Source organism: Furipterus horrens, unplaced genomic scaffold (assembly GCF_987537825.1).
Source record: "Furipterus horrens unplaced genomic scaffold, mFurHor1.1.pri manual_scaffold_3, whole genome shotgun sequence".
NCBI classification, from domain to species: Eukaryota; Metazoa; Chordata; class Mammalia; order Chiroptera; family Furipteridae; genus Furipterus; species Furipterus horrens.
Window position 1 is genome coordinate 63529597 of NW_028327173.1, and position 18615 is coordinate 63548211.

General features: G+C 38.6%; 1 protein-coding gene across 1 annotated transcript in view; it reads right to left on the bottom strand.

Annotated features, from left to right (window-relative positions):
- SSX2IP (SSX family member 2 interacting protein) overlaps positions 1 to 18398 on the bottom strand; it is a 41705-nt gene extending 23307 nt beyond the window's left edge. The window contains exons 1-4 of the mRNA XM_090271698.1: positions 18243 to 18398; positions 2046 to 2177; positions 1273 to 1442; positions 592 to 804 (exon numbers count right to left, since the gene is read on the bottom strand). Of these exons, the coding sequence (XP_090127824.1) occupies positions 592 to 804; positions 1273 to 1442; positions 2046 to 2088 (426 nt within the window). The 5' untranslated portion in view covers positions 2089 to 2177; positions 18243 to 18398. The remainder of the gene's footprint in view (positions 1 to 591; positions 805 to 1272; positions 1443 to 2045; positions 2178 to 18242) is intronic.
- Between the last annotated feature and the right edge of the window lie 217 nt (positions 18399 to 18615).

The following is an 18615-nucleotide window of genomic DNA, read 5'->3' on the forward strand; positions in this document are numbered from 1 at the left end:
AAGAAAGGAATGAATGAAAGCCAAGCAGAAGCCAGCAGCAACAAATGTTCTATATTTTAAGGTAGAGGTCAATGGCCCTGTGAAAAGTATTTTCTTTGTTCAGAGCAAGAAACCAGTTTGCAAAAGCATTCTTCTGTCGTTATCTCTAGAACCCCAGAGGTTTCTACAAGTTAGAAGTAATCTGGCCTGCTTCCATTATTGAGCTTTGGCTTAGATGCCCTCTAGAATATTTTTCTTGGAATTGACTGATGCTCACAATAAGACTTCTGTAAATTAAGGATATGCTTTATTAAGCAAGATTGAATAGGGTGGGGGAGTCCTTATTTACTTTCCTCAGATATAAATATTTCTTAATCTAACTTTCTACAGTTTCAGCAAGTCACTAAACAATTCATTCAATCAATGTAGTCAATATATATATTAGGAAACAGTATAATGGATTTGCACAAGTTACTTTAAGTTCACTTTTACTTAGCCATTCAAAAAAATCTAAAACTTAAAAATTAACTCTAAAATTTGATATAACCAAAATTTATAGTATCAAATTACATAATAATGGCATTAAAATTCAGAATGACAAGTAATTTCTACCTTAAGTTTTGCGTAGCAGTTCTGTAGATGGTCCATATCACTTCCCAGTTTCAGATTTTGTGTTTCCACATTTTCCTGAGCTAGGAGGTTCTTCCGCTGAAGTATAAGTAGCTCATTCATACAATTTAAAACAGCAACTATATTTAATTCTCTCTTTGTTGCTTTACCTTTGGATTCTTCATATAATGAAGGAAAACCAAAAGTAGTCAATTCCTGGTGGGAGAAAAACGTTTTCCTAAAAGTTGGTTACCAGACAACTTGGTAAAGAAACAAAAGATAGAAATATTTTATGAGAAAGAAAAAAACTATCCTGAGATAGTTAAGAAAACAGTAAATATCCCAAAGGACAAAGAATTGAGAGAACTGGGTTCCTTTTGCCTCTGCTCTGCAATCCCTAAGAGCAAGGCACTCCAGTTTCTAAATCAGTAAAATGAGGGTGGGACTCCGTGGAGGAGCCCTTGGGGTGACGGGAGGCCACCCACCTTCACATAACAACATTTACCTTCTATCTAGATAGGTGATCACCAAGGATCTCCACAAATCTAATACAGGCCGTGGCCCAATATACAACAACATACTTGTAATGACAAGTGTTCTCACAACTTTAATATAATATGTTCTACTACATAACATGATTTATACTCTTGCTTCTTACAAAAAAAAAAAAAAAAAAGAAGTTACCTGATCAAGATATGAAATACTCTGTTCAATATTCTCTTCTGTGCAGAAGGCACTGAAAAAACTGTGCACATTTTTTGACAAAGGTATTGAAGAACATAGCACTTGCTGTGAGTATAAACTTGATGGAGACATCTTTGCTTCTGAGGTATATTGACAGATATCTTTGCTTTCTGAAAGAATCAATAAAAGGCATTTATGTAAATAAGTTATAAAATGCATGCATTATGTTAACATAATCTCCATTATCAAAGATTTTGAATTATATAAATAGTTTTAAGTATTTTCAAATTAGGACAAAGTTGGGTTTTGTATGAAGACTATATACTTTTTTTCCAAAAAGATACAACTATAAGTGATGCTCTTACTAGGCATGTTAAGCTACAATTTGCTACCTTAATTTATAGTGCTTTAGATTTATAAAAATAACACAAAAATCACTTGTCTGTGCACTCAAAGTTTATGCAACTAAAGGAATATATCAGAGAACTGAAGTAAAGTAGTCAATGAATTTGTTTCAAATGCATAAAAATTTCCTCAAAACTAGTAACAATCAAGTAATCTATCATCCATCCAAAACATATAACCCCACTAATTATGACATAATTCTTAGCTCTCCCTAATAATTTCACTGAAGATGGAAATTGGATATTTTACAATTATTTGTCTCTCATTAGTCACATCTTCAATATTGTGGTAATTATTTTATAGTTTCACTGAAAAAAATCACCTCTAAAATTACTGCTTTAGCTTACAATTATTTTAAACTCAGTTACCTGAAAACAGACCTGGATCTGTAACAGTCATCCAATCTCCCATAGCAATTGCCAGAGCCAGGATACCTGAGGAACCAGTTCAGCAGGGAAACATTTAGTCCAGTTGCTGTCACTCTTCTATGTAGGCATCTCCTTAAAAAGCAAATCATAGAATTACAGCATCTAATTAAAAATATAAAGGCAAATATAAAACCAATGTGTAAAAATTAGTTTTATGTGCTTCAAAACAGGACTTTGCATTATTCCCGCTCATGTACACATATAGAACATGGCAGAAATCAATAATAATTGCTGTGTATGTGTAAGGACCAAAGTTAAAGGCTTCTCCAGTTATACTGAGGTATTCACATTACTTCATATACAAAGTACATGGTAAATACATGATTTAACTCACAATATACATCCAAGGTACAGCATTCTACTAAGTAATAAATATGTCTATATCCTTTCAAATAAAATGTAATTATTTACATAGGTAAGAAGATGAAAAAATCTTGGCCAACATTCCCATTTTTTGTTTTTACAAAATATATTAGCAAAACTTTTCTTGTTAATTACAACTCCCAGTGTTGACATAGATATAGAGAAATGAATACTCCCACACATTGCTCTCCAGAAAGATTATCAACTTATACTACTACCAAGCAATTTGACAATATGTATCAAAATTCTTAAAAACAAAAATAATTTTAATCTAGAAATTCCATTTCTAAAATTTTGTCCATATAAAATACTGATTTGTACAAAGATTCATCTATTCTTCTTTACATTATCAAAAAAACAGGAATAACTTATATGTCTCACAGTAGGAGATTGTTTGCATCAATGATATATTTATGAAATAGGACCCTGTGCGACCTTTAAACATAATCAAGTACTGGGTTGGCCAAAAAGTCCATATGTTTTTTTCCATAGAATAAAAGACACTTTTTATCTTCACCAATAACTATCTCCCACGTGGTATAATGTTGATTGTTCTCAATTAATGTCTCAATTTTATCGCTATCAACTTCAGCTTGTCTATCTGACGGTGGAGTATTGCCCAGCAAATCTCCAGCATGACACTTTGCAAACCACTTTTGACACATTTGATCAGTCACAGCACATTCTCCAAACACTGCACAAATCTTTTTCTTCTGCGTTTCAGTTGGCTTTTTACCTTTCTTGAAATAATAAGGCATAATATAACAAAAATGTTGCATATTTTCTTCCTTCTTCAATATTAAAATGGCTACACAAAAACTCACCAAGTTTGATAAGTTTTTTTAAATAATTTATTTATTTGTTTGTTTATTTGTTTATTTTTAGAGACAGGGGAAAGGAGAAAGAGAGGGAGAGAAACATCACTGTGTGGTTGTCTCTCACTTGCGCCCCCAACTGGGGACCTGATGTGCAACCTAGTCATGTGCCCTGACTGGGAATTGAACCAGTGACACTTGGTTCGCAGGCTGACGCTCAATCCACTGAGCCACAGCAGCCAGGGCTTGATAAGCTTTTTTTTTTTTTTTTTAACTGCACACTGATATGATAGCTGTCACAATACAATCTCACATAATTGTTTTGAATGAAGTTACAGTCAACTAAGCACTACTAGATCCATCTTACGGAAAAACCAAACAAACTTTCTGGACAACCCAATAGAATTAGGGTGGCTAACAAATACATAAAAGACAAGAAATGCATATGAAAGAAACAGACTAAAGTAAATAACGTTTTTAGTCTGCCATGCATGTTTGCATTTTTTATAGCAATAATTGAACAAATATTTCTCCAGAATAAAAAATGCAACGAAGCTATAAATGGCAACTGGAACTTGACTTCAAGGTCAGGGACAGAAGGAGGAGAGGTGAAAGCTGGAGGCACACTGGAGAACACACGCCAAGTCTTCAGACAGCTGCTTCTCAGCCACAACAAATTATGGCCAAAGAGAGAGTAGGTCCTGTGTTCCTACATCTTTACATTTTTAAAGAGATGTTGGAATTCTGGATTTCTGTGTGAAATCTCCCAATTTTTAAAGTGAGAAACCGATTAAAGAGATTAACTATGCAAGTTATCCTGTGGAAAGAGGGAGTGGCTAGGAGGGCAGATATGAAAGAGCCTTCTATATCTTGATTGGAAGGTGTTTATATAGGTATACACATTAGTGCGATTCACCAAATTGTACACTTAAGATTTTTACATTTGCCTGGTATAAGTAATACCTCAAACAACTCTTTTTAATAGGCCAGATCTGGACTGTGGATCAAGAGTTCACAACCTCTTTTCTGAATATATAAGACTGTGGGGAAATAGTCACACTACAATGTTAAAGTGAGATGAAAATTTTCATTCATCCAATAACTTAATCGTACTCCTATGTGGCAAGTACACTATTCTAGGCACAGGGAGGCCCTGCTCTTACGAAGTGCACATCTTGTGGGGGCAGGAATAGATAAGAAAAACTTAAATTACATTAACATAATATGAGGAGGGTAATAAGAACTATAAAGAAGATAAAACACAATAACATGAGAGTAATTTGGGGTGAGGGTATCTAGATTAGTGAAGAAAGGCTGCATTGAGATGCTGACATTTGAGCTGAGATCTAAGATAATAAGGGTCAGCCACAAGATGATCAATGACCAGAACAGCCCAGGTACAGGAAACAGCAGGTACAAAGACCCACAATGGAAATGAACTTGGTAAGTATGAAAAACGTCGTCGGTAAGTTTGAGGCACAGTGAGCAAGGATAGATGGTAGGCAGTTGGACTTTCTCTAAATTACAATAAAACACTATTGAAGCAGTTTTGGCAGGAAAGCAACATGACCTCCTTTTCAGGCTTTAAAAAGATCACTCTCACTACTCTACACTCGGAGGAGATTATAGGTGAGCAATAGTGGAGGCTGAGAGGAACTAGGCTACTACAACAGTTCAGACAAGACCAGTATTACACTCAAGTTCCAATCGTGGAAGCAGACGTGTGATAAATTAGCAATGTGTTCTGGAGACAGAAATTTCGGGACTTGCAGATGGATTAAAATACAGGCAAAAGAGAAATCACAGATGATTCCTAGGTCTCATAGCAGCGTATTACTTATATTAATGCAATTGATGTTACGAGTGTATTACACCCGCATGGTTAAACGCCACAAAATGTCTAGATATTATCCAACTGAAGACGCTCCTCGAAAGCGGCTGAGCCACAGCAAGGAAACCTTCCCTCAACATGCGAGAAAACTGCGGGCCTGCGTCGCTCCCGGGACCATTCTGCTCATCCTCGCTGGGCGTCATAGAGGTAAGAGGCTGGTTTCCCTGAAGCAGCTCAACAGTGGCCTGCTACTTGCGACTAGACCTCTGTCCCTCAATCGAGTTCCTCTGCACAGAACACACCAGAAGTTTGGCATCGTGACAGTGTGTGAAGATCCCCAAACAACTCACGGCTGTTTACATCAAAAAGAAGCAAGCCCAGACACCAGGAGCGGGAGAGCTTCGAAAAAGAAAAATACGAGATTACAGGGCAGCACAAGGTTGATCAGGAAGCTGAGGACTCACAAATTCTGCCAAAAATCAAAGCTGTCTGTCAGCTCCAGAGCTACCATGCTCTGTGTTTGCTCTACAAATGGGCTTTATCCTCTTGCCCAGAACCTAATTAAATACCTGCTCTGTTAAAAAAAAAAATTCTTTCTCCTATTCAGAGAGACAGTTTTTTTCCTTACTGGTAGATAACATGTACACAGGCATCTAATAAACTTCCTTTTCCCAAGTATTACTTAACATACACTTCAGTAAGTCTTCATAACAGAAAATCTTATTAACTGCAGTAAAATTGCAATCATTTCAGAAAAAAATGTTATCTTACTATTTCTGAAGAATTACTTTGGCTTCCCTCTGTATTGCTATGGTTCCCAAAGTACCAACGCCATATACTTCAGGTGTAAAATAAATGGGGACGCTGGTTTGTTCTGGGTAAAGTGATTTTGCAGAACATAAGAATTATCTAGTAGCATTTTCAAGGTTAGAATCCTGACAGAAAATAGGGAATCAATGACAAATGTTAACTTAATATAGTTGTACCCTTTCTAAAATATAGTTGTACTAGTTGTACTAAGTTTCATAAATCTATCATTTTCATGTCAAAAGAATTTTCTTTCATATATATTTATCTATATTATAGACAGGAAACTTGAGCTCAGGGAAGTCAATGGCATTACCTGAAGTCCTTTTTATTTTTTATTGTTTATTCTATTACAGTTGTCCCAATTTTTCCCTTTTGCCCCCTCCACTCAGCCCACCCCTCTCATCCAGTCAATCCCCTCTCCATTGTCCATGTCCATGGGTCATTCATAAATGTTTTTTGACTAGTCCCTTCCCCTTCCTTCGATCCTCGCTCCCCAACTATCAGTTTGTTCCATGTTCCACAGTTTTTTCACCCACTCATCGCTAATTGGTTGTGAAGTTTGGACAAAAATGTCAGTCTTCAAAACTGTGCTCTTTTTATTTTATCACCAATTCAAACTTTCGACACTGCACATTCCAATCTATCTATCTTCAAAGTAGAATATAATAAAAAATTTTCATCATTTCTTTAAAAAACTGAGTTCTCATAATTTAATTATTCCATTCAGAGCACGCAATTTTAAAGAAACTTATCTACTACTTAAACTTCAGGCACACTTATAAACTTCTCTGCTATGTTACAAACGACAGACTCTCATTTACACACGCTTTGCTTTGAAAAGGCATAAAAACAATTCCCAGAAATGAGATCAGTTACACAGAATGTTTATTGAGGACAGAATAACTTATTTTACCATTTTCTGTAGCAGAATAAATATAAGACAACATCCAAAGTAACTTTATAGATTTTTAGCAAAAACATTCATGGTCCAGGTTAATTATACCTGTTTTTACCCCCAACAGAAAAGTTCCTTGACTGGTTCTCCCTCTTCCTTCTACCCAAAGATTTAGGGGGGTCTCTAGGATTTTGTAGGATTTGTAGGATTTTGGAAGAGGCAGACTCTAAGATGGCCTTCAATTATTCCTGCTTCCTGATAGATATACCTTTGGGTTATTCTGATTCTTCAGTGTTGGGTGTATTGAATGACTAGCTCCTAACAAACAGAATATACCAGAACTGATTGGATTTCATGTCCAAATTTAGGTTATAAAAAGACTTTGGCTTCTGGTTGGGGTCAGTTCTCACTTGCTACCCCTGGATCCCTGTTTCTGGAGAAAGCAAGCTGTCGTGTTGTTAGCAATCCCATGAGAGGCCAACGTGGCAAGGAACTGATGTCTCTAGTCAACAGCCAGTGAGGGCCTCAGTCCTGCTTAGAGCTGTAAAAGTGAGTCTGGAAGTAAATCTTCCCCCAGTCAAGCCTTGAGGTGCCTGGACCTTGGCCAATACCTTGAAAGCAGCCTAGTGAGGGACCCTGAGCCAGAGGCACCAGATAAGCCATGCCCAGATTCCTGATCAACAGAAATCGGGAGATAAATCCTCTCTGTTTAAAGCTTCTAGATTTTAGAGTAATTTGTTACTCAGCAATAAATAACTAGTAAAAGTTTTAAAATATATATACAGGGTAGGCAAAAGTAGGTTTGCAGTTGTGAGTACGTGAAACAGTTTATTCCTATGTTATTGTTTACTGCATTATTTTCCATATAAACTGTAAGTCTACTTTTGCCCACCCCGTACACATTTCTGAATTCCTTCCCTAATTTACATGTCTCTTACTGAACTATAGCTAAAGTCATACCATAAACTACAAAAGCAACTATTAAGTCTATGACAATGATATCATCCAGTACTATAATTAATCTCCATGGTATTATAGTTATATGCTTCCCCCACTAGTTTATGAACTTCTATAGGATAGAGAATTATTCATTTTTGTACCCAACAATTTCTGAAGCATAGCAGGTGCTCAGTAAATGCTTATAAATGAACTGAGTTCCAAATACGGCACACTCATTCCAACCTGTGTTCCCCACCTATGCTTTCTTCTTTCACCTCCCACAAGTTAATGCTCCTATAAAGCCCAGCTCAGCCACCACCATTCCCTCCACACAACCCACAAAACTCCATTCTCTAGGCCCTCCATACACTTGGTAGCTCGTTTCATCTTTCCCAGCTAGTCTTTCAATACCACTAATTATACATGTCTGTATTCTCCCCACTCATTTTAATAGACAGAATAATCAATGAATACTCAAGTAAATTACTAATTGTAAGTTAATGTGTTCATTTCAGCAAGCCAAAGTGGTTAAAGGAAAACAGCAATGGAAACAATGGGAAGGTGTGAGTCCTTTAGAGTAAAGTATTGCTCTTCACCCCCCAGGCCTCTCCTAACACATCTATGCACTGACAGAGAGCTCAGCAGAAACATAAGTAGTATCATGGTTACAAGATTTCCTTCATATTGTACTATTTTAAGTATTCTTTTCAAGTTCACTTAGAATTCAAACTTGAGAAGGCGCAATTGCCTACCTAATGAGAATTCTAAAACAAGCTTCAATCAAGTGTCAGAAAATAACTTCTCATTATATAGGAATGTGGTAACATTATACCATCTGGGCTTCTAAATACTGCACAGAATTTTTCACAAATAGGTAACTAAAGTCTTTCTTAAAATCTCACAGTTAGAGCTACTAAATTGTTGGGTGAAGAAAACAAAATTGTTAAAATCAAGTCTTTAAACATTAGTCCTATCTTAGAAATTCAGTCATAAAACTTGAGAATTTAGTTATCAGCATACTTTAATAGATGTTATTACTCTCGAAAACCAAATTATGATTTAAAAACCTTCTACTATAATTTTGTTCCAAAGGAGGCTATACATCATTTTTAATTCCATTACAAATGCCTCAGCTACCATAAACAAAATCCCAATTCATATGTGCATATCAGAATAGAAACACAATAAAAATTCAACCTCTAGAAAATCTACGTTTTACAAATTTAAAATCTAAATGACTTCGTATGAGTGGCATAATTTAATAGTATAGCTATATTCCACATAAATTCTTCATAAATTAAATTTTAATACATCTGAATGGCAAAAACTCAAAATGTGCCTCCTTGCTGAGTTGTGGCTATGAGAATTAACAGCTGGAAAGTCCAGTGCAAACAATGCAAGCCTAACAGGCCTGCGTCAGACAGACTGGGGTCATATCCTGACCAAGTCTCTCTGAGCCAGTTTCCTCACCTGGAAAACAGGTGATACTACCTACTTTGCAGGGCGGTTGTGGGTATATAATGAGATAATGGGTAAAAACCTAAGCCGAGTACACCTAGAATATAGGGGACTGATTTAACAAACACGTTCTAAGTGCTGTTCTAAATGCTCTGCAACATTATGAGATCAATCCTCACAATCACACTGTGTTATATTATTTCTTTTTTACAAAATAAGGATATTGAGGCACAGAAGGATTAGGTAATTTGCCCGAGGTCCCAGAACTGGCAAGTGGCAGAACTGGGGTGTATTTCCCATCCCAGTCTCTGCAGCCCATTCTCTTAACCATCATGTGCTGCAGCTTCAGGAATGCGAGGCTCAGGAAGCAGTATTTCCTACCTCTACTCATTAAATCAAATCTCCCAGCTGGACAAAGACTGCACAAAATAGCGTGAAGACACAAATCATGATACCATATTTCAGGTGCATCCCTTTGGGTTGAGGAACACAATTTCAGTGAAGCTCCAACCCAGAATGTGCGATTAGAAAGCAACATTCGAGAGTAGAAAGCTACATTAAATTCCTTCCATACACCTTGAGTTTCTGGTCAGCATGCCTGCCTTTGTACTGTTTGTACCCTGCTTTATTATGATATATTTGACCCATGGTAGGAACCCAATAAAGTTTGCTGAATAAATGTCAACAGAGTTCAATGACGTATTAGTGTGAGGCATGCTACTGTAATATTATGATAAACAAGAATCAACACTTTAGCCATGCTGCAACTTAGAAGGGCTTTCACCCAGATCTTGACTGGTGCCAGCTTAGAGAAGCAGAAAGGTGATTTAGTGTATGAATCAAGAGTGTGACAATTTACAGACAGTATACCAAGTTCAAATTCTTCCAGTGTAGGGGTAGGAATGGCAGCAATCATATCCTTACACGAGGATTAAGAGTCAGCTAAGAAGTCCAAATAAAATAAAAAGCAATTACCTTTATTGGTATTTCATTCCTAAAATAATTAATAGGTAACAAAATCTACTAAAGACAATGGAAATAGCAAAGAAACTAAACATTATTCATGAATTTGTTCTGTAATAGTGTAGTCATCTGTAATATTTATTTCAATGTTCAGCCGAAATTCAGTCATTGGCTATAATTCTCAAATTGTGGTTCCATACTACCAGCATCACCAGCACCTAGGAACGTACTAAAAGTACAAATTCTCAAGCCCCACTTCAGATCTACAGATTCAGAAAGTCTAGGGGTGGAACCCAGAAATCAGTTTTAACAGATCCTTCATGTGATTCTGATGCATAAAGTTTGAGAACATGGCTGTAGTGTATAGAATTGGTTTGGTATATGTTAGCATTCTCTTTATGCAGTTTAGATTACAGAATGCCAAAAAGGTATTCTTTTCTAAGGGTGCCAAAGAATGTATTCCAAAATGTAAGTGTTCCAAAGTACTATATAAAGGTTGAAAATAACGGTCCTAGGGAACTGGCTAAGGCTTACTCAACACAGGAGGGTGGAGAGAACCTATGAAAAACAAACAGTATGACAGCTGAAATCCATGTATCCTTCTCACGAAACTACAACCTGGCCAGTCCACTGCTAGGCATAAATCCAAGAAAAACTCTTGCCTGTGTAGCCAGGCATGAACATAAGCAGCAGCCCTCCTAACGATAGCAACCCTCACACCCATCAACAGGAAAATGCACAGATTGTGGCATTTCTGCAAAATGGAATGTCATGCAGCCATCAGAACACTTCAGTGACATAAAATATGTGAACCTCAACAATATAATTTTAAGTGGATAAATTTCAGCATTACAAAGTGAAAAACATCTCAAAAGATAGGGCATGTAATAAATAGTTTCTAGTTGTACAGTATGTATGAAAAACTTAAAAGATCCAATAAAACTATATTTTAAAAGATACCAAGGAAATAATGAATACAGGACTCAGTAAATAGTTGCTGAGACAAGTAGGTGAGACAAGTAGGAAAAAGGGACAGAGGAGCCCATATGGTTATTTAGAAGTTCTGCCAAAGGTCTTTGCTTTACGTTAGGTGGTGCCTATTATATTATTAAAACTAAATAAATAAATGAACCAATTATGAGACTGTGTCATGAGCCAAAGAATATAACTAATCTGATTGTTTGTACCTAAGGCCCTTTAAAATATTTTTAAAATATATACTGTCCCTCAAATATTTCAAGCAACTCTAAATTCTATCCAGTCTGGCTATGAGACACCAAGAGCCCTGGGTCCTAGGCCTGCCAACTGCCAACTCAAGGGTTAAATTGTTTTGGGTCACAGAAACCAAAACCAATAACCCTTTGTCCTTAAAAGTATTATTATATTGAAACAGGCAATTTGGGCTAGTTTCAGAGGATCCATAAGGCATCCACAAATATGCAAAGGATCCATGGACAGGAAGTTAAGAACTCCTGTGCTAGCTAACTGTGTGGAACTGTAGGAGAGAAGAACGACTGCCCTGAGCCTCTACTGAAGATGTGGCTCATCAGCTGTCATTTACCCTTACAATGGCCTAGTAAGAAGTAGATACAACACTATTTTATTGAGGCTCAAAGAGATTGGTTAACTTATCCAGTTACAAACCATGAAGGCAGGTATAAAAACCCAGCTATTTAATCTGGAAGGTAAGAATAAAAACTAGGTATTTATGATTTCAAAGCCTCACAGACTCTGCCTCCTCCTGACACTGAGCAAGTATCCAGAGCAAGTGATATAAATTATCTAAGCCCATCTCCTTGTTATAAAATAACATAGCTGATGATGTTTTTTATTTACTGATGATTTCCAAAATGTTTTCACTTTTATATTCTAGATCCCATGTAGGATATTTCTAAAACTTGGAGACAGAATAAAGAGTAATGTTGAAGGTGCCACCTTTTAGCTAGGAAAGCACAATCACCAGAGTACAACCACATGGCAACAGACTGACTAATCCAAGACTGGGACCTTTTATAACCTAAACTACTAACTCTCAGGTAATAAGTAAATGCAATGGCTGGTACTCATCTTGGCTATAGTATCAACTGGCCACTCAAACTCTCTATATGATTTTAAAATCATATGTAGTTCTACTACTCTTTTAGAACAATATTCTAGCAGTCTCCTATTTTTATTGTTTCATTTTCTTTTTTTTAAGTATATTTTATTGATTATGTTGTTACAGTAGTTCTAATTCTTTTTCCCTTTGCTCCCCTCCATCCAGTACCCCCCTTAGTTCATGCCTATGGGTCATGCATATAAATACTTTGGCTTCACCCTTTCTCATATTATTCTTAACTTCCCCCTGTCTGTTTTGTACCAAACAATTATTATTCTTAATCCCTGCACCATTTCCCCATTTCTCCTCCTTCCCCCTCCCAGCTGATAACCCTCCAAATGATCCCCATATTTATGATTCTGTTCCTATTCTGGTTTGCTTAGTTGGATTTTACTTTTTAGATTCAGTTGTTGATAGTTGTGAGCTTGTTGCCATTTTAATGTTCATAGTTTTGATCTTCTTTTTCTTAAATAAGTCCCTTTAACATTTCATATAATAATGGCTTGGTGATGATGAACTCCTTCAGCTTTACCTTGTCTGGGAAGCACTTCACCTGCCCTTCCATTCTAAATGATAGCTTTGCGGGATATAATCTTGGTTGTAGGTCCTTGCTTTTCATCACATTGACAACTTCTTGCCAGTCCCTTCTTGCCTGCAAAGTTTCTTTTGAGAAATCAGCTGATAGTCTTATAGGAACCCCTTTGTAGATAACTCTCTGCTTATCCCTTGCTGCTTTTAAGATTCTCTCTTTATCTTGAACCTTAGGCATTTTAATTACGATGTGTCTTGGTGTGGTCCTCTTTAGGTCTAGCTTGTTTGGGACTCTTTGTGCTTCCTGGACTTGTGTGTCTATTTCCTTCGCCAAATTTGGGAAGTTTTCCTTCATTATTTTTTTACATAAGCTTTCAATTTCTTGCTCTTCCTCTTCTCCTTCTGGCACCCCTATGATTCGGATGTTGACATGTTTAAAGTGGTCCCAGAGGTTCCTAAGCCTCTCCTCATTTTTTTCAATTCTTGTTTCCTCGTTCTGTACTGGTTGACCGTTTTTTTCTTCCTTATGTTCCAAATCATTGATTTGAACCCTGGTTTCCTTCCCTTCACCATTGGTTTTGTGTGAATTTTCCTTTGTTTCATTTAGCATAACCTTCACTTCTTCCCTTATGTGTCTGCTGTACTTAAGCATATCTGTCAAGCCTGTGAGCATCTTTATCACCAGTGTTTTCAATTCTACATCTGTTAGGTTGGCTATCTCCTCATCTGTTAGGCTGGCTATCTCCTCTTCGCTTAGTTCTCCCACTGGAACCTCGATCTATTCTCTCTTTTACGCCATACTTCTCTGTCTCCTCAACTTGAGAGACTCCTGTGTTTGTCTGCCTCTGTGTCTTAGGTAGAGCTATTGCACCTGTCTGGATGAGTATTTCTCCTTTTTATCTTCGTTTGTTGAACTTCCATGCAGCTCGATTTTCTGGAACTTCTGGTTCTCTAATTTTGAGGTAGCTGTATTCCCTTAGTTGTGGAGAGAGATGTAGCATGTCTACGTATGCCTCCATCTTGGCTGGAAGTTTCTCCTATCTTAATGTTTCCAAAATGGGCTCCATTTTCAGCAGGCCCAGCACAAAATTATTATAGCAAACCAGGCAGCTGATGATCAGGAACTAGCTGGTCGATTTAGCCAGGGACAATGAGGATAGCAAAGGACAGGTAAATACTTCAAGAGCTGAAATAATAAACATGGTGACAAGTATAAAAAAGGCAGGCATTTATTCTTCATGCAAAAATTTGTCTCTGGTACCAGACAGAAAATATTGTCACTTAGAAGAAGAGAATAGAGAAGTAAGGTTAATAAAACTGGGTTTGGTTAAGTGTGGAGATAATGAGCTTAGTGTAGAATTCACTGGGTTTAGAGATGCTGTCAGGAGACATTCAAAGGGGGATAAACTCTAGGGCCTGAAGGTCAAATGATATCAAGGCTAATTTAGCACCTATGTGGTAGTTGCCCCCGTACCATAAAAAATGGGGAAGCAAAAAGAGCCCCTAAAGGACATCAACATATATCAGGTGAGTGAAGGTGACCTAGATGTGAGATAGAAACAGTGGTGTGGACAGGCTTTAGGAAAGCCAAGGGAAGAGAAGTTTCAAAGCAGAGTGTGATGAACAGCAACAAATGCCATAGAAAGGGTGAGGTCTAAATAGATAACTATGTTGAATTTGGTGATTAGCAAGTCATAAAAATGGAAATCGGATTTCAGAGAAGTGACCAGCAAATAATAAAAGGAGAATAAGCAAAGCTTAGTTTAACAGAATGTATTTGGCTTCTTTGAATGTAGAGGCTTTATCAGATGCTCATGGATAGATCCACTGGTGACTAAAAATGAGATCCTCTCCTTAAGTTAGTCCTTATTCAATTACAGCATTCTATATCAAAGAGAAATACTGAGTACTCAGTGAATGTAAGCTATTTTCCCAGGCACTGTTCTGGATACTAACATATTTTCTTATTTAATCATCACAACCCCATGAAGTAGGTATTAATATCCCTAATGCACAAATGAGACAACCAAGACACAAGAGAAGATAAGGGCAACTAGTAACTGGTTCAAGGTCCCATAGCAGCTAAGTAGTATGGTGATCAAACCAAAAATTTCACTCAAAAGAGTTAAGAGGGGGGGAGAGCAGTGTATAAAGTAAGGGTTAACAGATGAGAACTGTAAATGTTAGTTAAGATTACATTGACTGTTAAACTGGCTGAGTTTGATTTCTACTTAAGAACTATTTTTAATTTGAATTTCTGTCTTCTCTCATCTCAGAATCCTGCATTGCTAGGACCTGACATTTTTATGCCTCTTATTACACTAAGATACTGTACTGCATTATACCTGTGTTACCTCTGCAATTGAATGTCAAGTTGCTTGAAAATGGGGCTGTATTTTATTTATCCTTGCATCTCTATTCCCCCATCTTAAAAATAGAAGATACTAGACTACCTGTGGTGATCATTTCACAATATATACAAATATTGAATCATTGTGTTGCACCTGAAATGTTATGTCACTTATAACTCAATAAAAAATTAAAAAATAAAAAACAAAGAAAAAGGATACTCAATAAAGGTTGGTTACATGAATAAACATTTTCACCTTTTTAAAAGTTTCTGGGGACTTCAATAAAATATTTTAAAGTTTTTAATTGCTGTGTAGGGCTGTTGTCTCTCAAATATTACTGAGATTGTTTATGTTCAGAACAGTTCTGGATCACTCAAACTACTGATTTTGGTGGACATATTTCTAAGGTAAAAATCAAATATAATATCATTCCCCTGGATAAAACCTTTTAAAGATTCCCTATCACCTACTGGTCAAAGGTCATTTTCCAAGCTTATCACTAACCCACCCCACCTGGCTCTAACTACCAAACCGCCTGTACTTCCCCAAAGGAACATTGCACAGAACATGCCACTATGTGTTCAACAGGTGAACACCACCACCATCCCCTCCCCTCCGTCAGGACAAAGATGGAATTCTCTTTTCTAAAGCCTTCCCATACTTGCATTTTTTATTTTCTATTTTAGCTCTCTCCCTTACTATACCATAAATTTCCTAAAGGAAACTCCACAAGGCAACAGTCATCATTTTCAGGCTTAGGTCTGGCAAGTAAAGGGTTTGGTAAATATTTAATATTTATTAAAAGAATAAATTATTAAAGCACAATTTACTAAATCTGCTGGTACTATATAATATTGACTATCAAAAGTAAAAATTTTAGGTAGTTTTCCATTATCAATAATGAGTGGTGCACTTTTCTATTCTATCTCAATCCTTAAGTTCGTGAATTCAAGATATCTTGGACCTTCATTAGCAGCTAATCATGATCACCATCACGAAAGACGCAAAACAGACCCAGAGTACCAAAGCCTCTCTGTAACCTGATCAAACCGATAAGGCTTATATGTTCACTGATAAATGATAGGGAAAAACATTACTTCAAAAGCTTTGGAACTGCTCCAATTTAAGCATGGGAACTAAATTAAAATCACACAATTCTGGGGCAGCGTCTTCCTCATTTCTTTATCTCTAGGTGCATATTACATAGAAGATACTCAGTTGTCTCCCTTTATAAACCCTGTGTCATAGCCAGCTTTGTCAAAGAGCAGCTATGTCAGGATTCTGGACAGGCGAAGAATATAATCTGATTTCGTGTTGGCCTTGAGGCCCTTGGCAAGTCATCTGAACAATAACATTTTAGTTTTCTTATATACCACCCCAGAGTGTTTGGAACATAAGATGCTTTCACAAGTCTTGTCATAAGGCGCAATGTGTTATGAGATCTTCACATTTCATCATAGAATAACTAAGACCTTGCAGTTATCTTCAAGCTTGCTTCACTCATGTTACTTAACCCTAGGGCTTTATTATCTTCTTTGTACATGGGGGAAAGAGAAGAGAAGGCAGGGTGTAAAATGACTTGGCTGAAAAGACCCAGCAAGTCACTAATACAGCCTTAATTTAACTACCAGTTTCTTCATCCTCTTTCCAAAAGAACCATTTTGAGAAACTTTCACTGACAGAAGACAGAATACAGGGTCAAGTATTTCCACTGAAATCAGTAATTTTACTTGCTTAGTTTGAATGACTAATCTAAGCTTCCTAGGCCTGTAGGTTAAAATAGTTAGGACTGGATGGATGAAATTTTGCTGCCTGACTCCAAGTTCATAATCTATCCTCTAAATTTCAAGATAGCTTGACCTAAATTTTAACTGTAAAAGCATTTTGTTCTCTCTCCAGATCTCCCATTCTTTTCATATTTTATTCAGTCTCCTAAATGTGTTAAGTCATACCTACTTTTTCAGGTCAGGGTCAAGGCTGCCAGAATTTTCTCCTATCTCAACCGTAAACCAATCCCTCCTCAGTCGTGCAGGATTCCAAGGCACCCATCACTCCCAGCCAAATCTAGACCTAGACTCCAATCTCAATTGTTAGGGAAGCCCAGCATTTTCAAATTCCAGGACCCCCCCCCCCTCCCTTACACGTCTGAACCATTCTTTGAGGAGTGCCTCTTTCAATCCTCACCCCATCATGGAGTCCAGAACAAGGAAACCTCAATTCGCTCAGATTAAGCAAGCACTATATCAGCGTTTGAAGTAATGATAATTTAGCACTCATTACTACAGACCCTGAAGTGGGGTAATAACCTAAAGATTCCTGTGTCACACGTGCTGAGAACAAATTATTTAGCGGATTCTATTTCCTGGGCCCAAGTGACTTGCATAACTGGGTGAGCAACATAGGCTCAAAAGGGGGCAGGGAGCTCATAATTCAGTTGACTGTACTATACTATAAAATTCTACGTGGAAATATCCTCGCACATGCGTGCCCCTTAGGTGATGTAAATGTTTCCCCTAGACATGTAACTATCATCGGGGTTCTCTTCCTCGGCAGCGGCCACGGGACACCCCAGTAGCTCATTCTGACGACAACGCTCGCGGATTGCTCTAACAAATGCCGAAGCCCGCACGCTCCGCAGCCTCCGCTAAGACACCGCAGCCCCAAATGGACCAGCCCCTCTTCCCCCACGTCTCCGCGCCGCTCCCCATTCCAAGTCAGACGCCACCCTCTCTCGATCCAGTAGAGGGTTTAAGGCTCCCTGGGCGAGAGCCCTCCCGTAGGCACAGCGCTGCGACCGCCAGCGGGAGCGGTCCCCGAGCTGGCACTTACCTCCCACATCCACCTTCGGGCGCGGCCGGAGAGGTCAAAGCTCACCAGCCTCCAACGGCCCGAACGGCCGGGTAGAGCCTCTCGCTGAGAAGCGGGGCGCCCAGCCAGGTGCCGACCCTCACCTCCGCGCTCCACCCCCTCCAACGCTCTCCGCCCGTGCCCACCCCGGCTGGTCTGCCCCTTGGTCCCACCGGTGCCGTCGCCCCTCCCCAGCAGGGCGCGTCACTGTCCCCGCCGTGGGGCTAGGCTCTCACCGTCACGGTCCCCGGGAGCCGAGGGGAGACACCGCAAGGCGTCCTAGTCAAAATCGCGCAGCCCCGAGGGCCCCGAAAGGCGCGCGGAACGCAGCGCCCTGGGCCTGCGGCCCCGCCCCCGCCTCCGGCTCCCGCCTTCCAGGTCCAGAGCCTGGCTCTGCTCCGCCTCTCACAGTCACCTCCCCGCCTCGGCAGGTTCGCAAGGTTCCCACCCCGCCCCCGCGTCGCCGGCGCCGCAGGCCCGACCTCCTCCCATTGGCTCCACTAGTTGCTAGGCAATGAATAACCACGGCTTGCATTGGTCCGGTGGGGGCCCCGGAGTCTCCTCCCCACCTCCAAAAAACCCGTTGAAAAAGAAAACCTTATCCCTAGG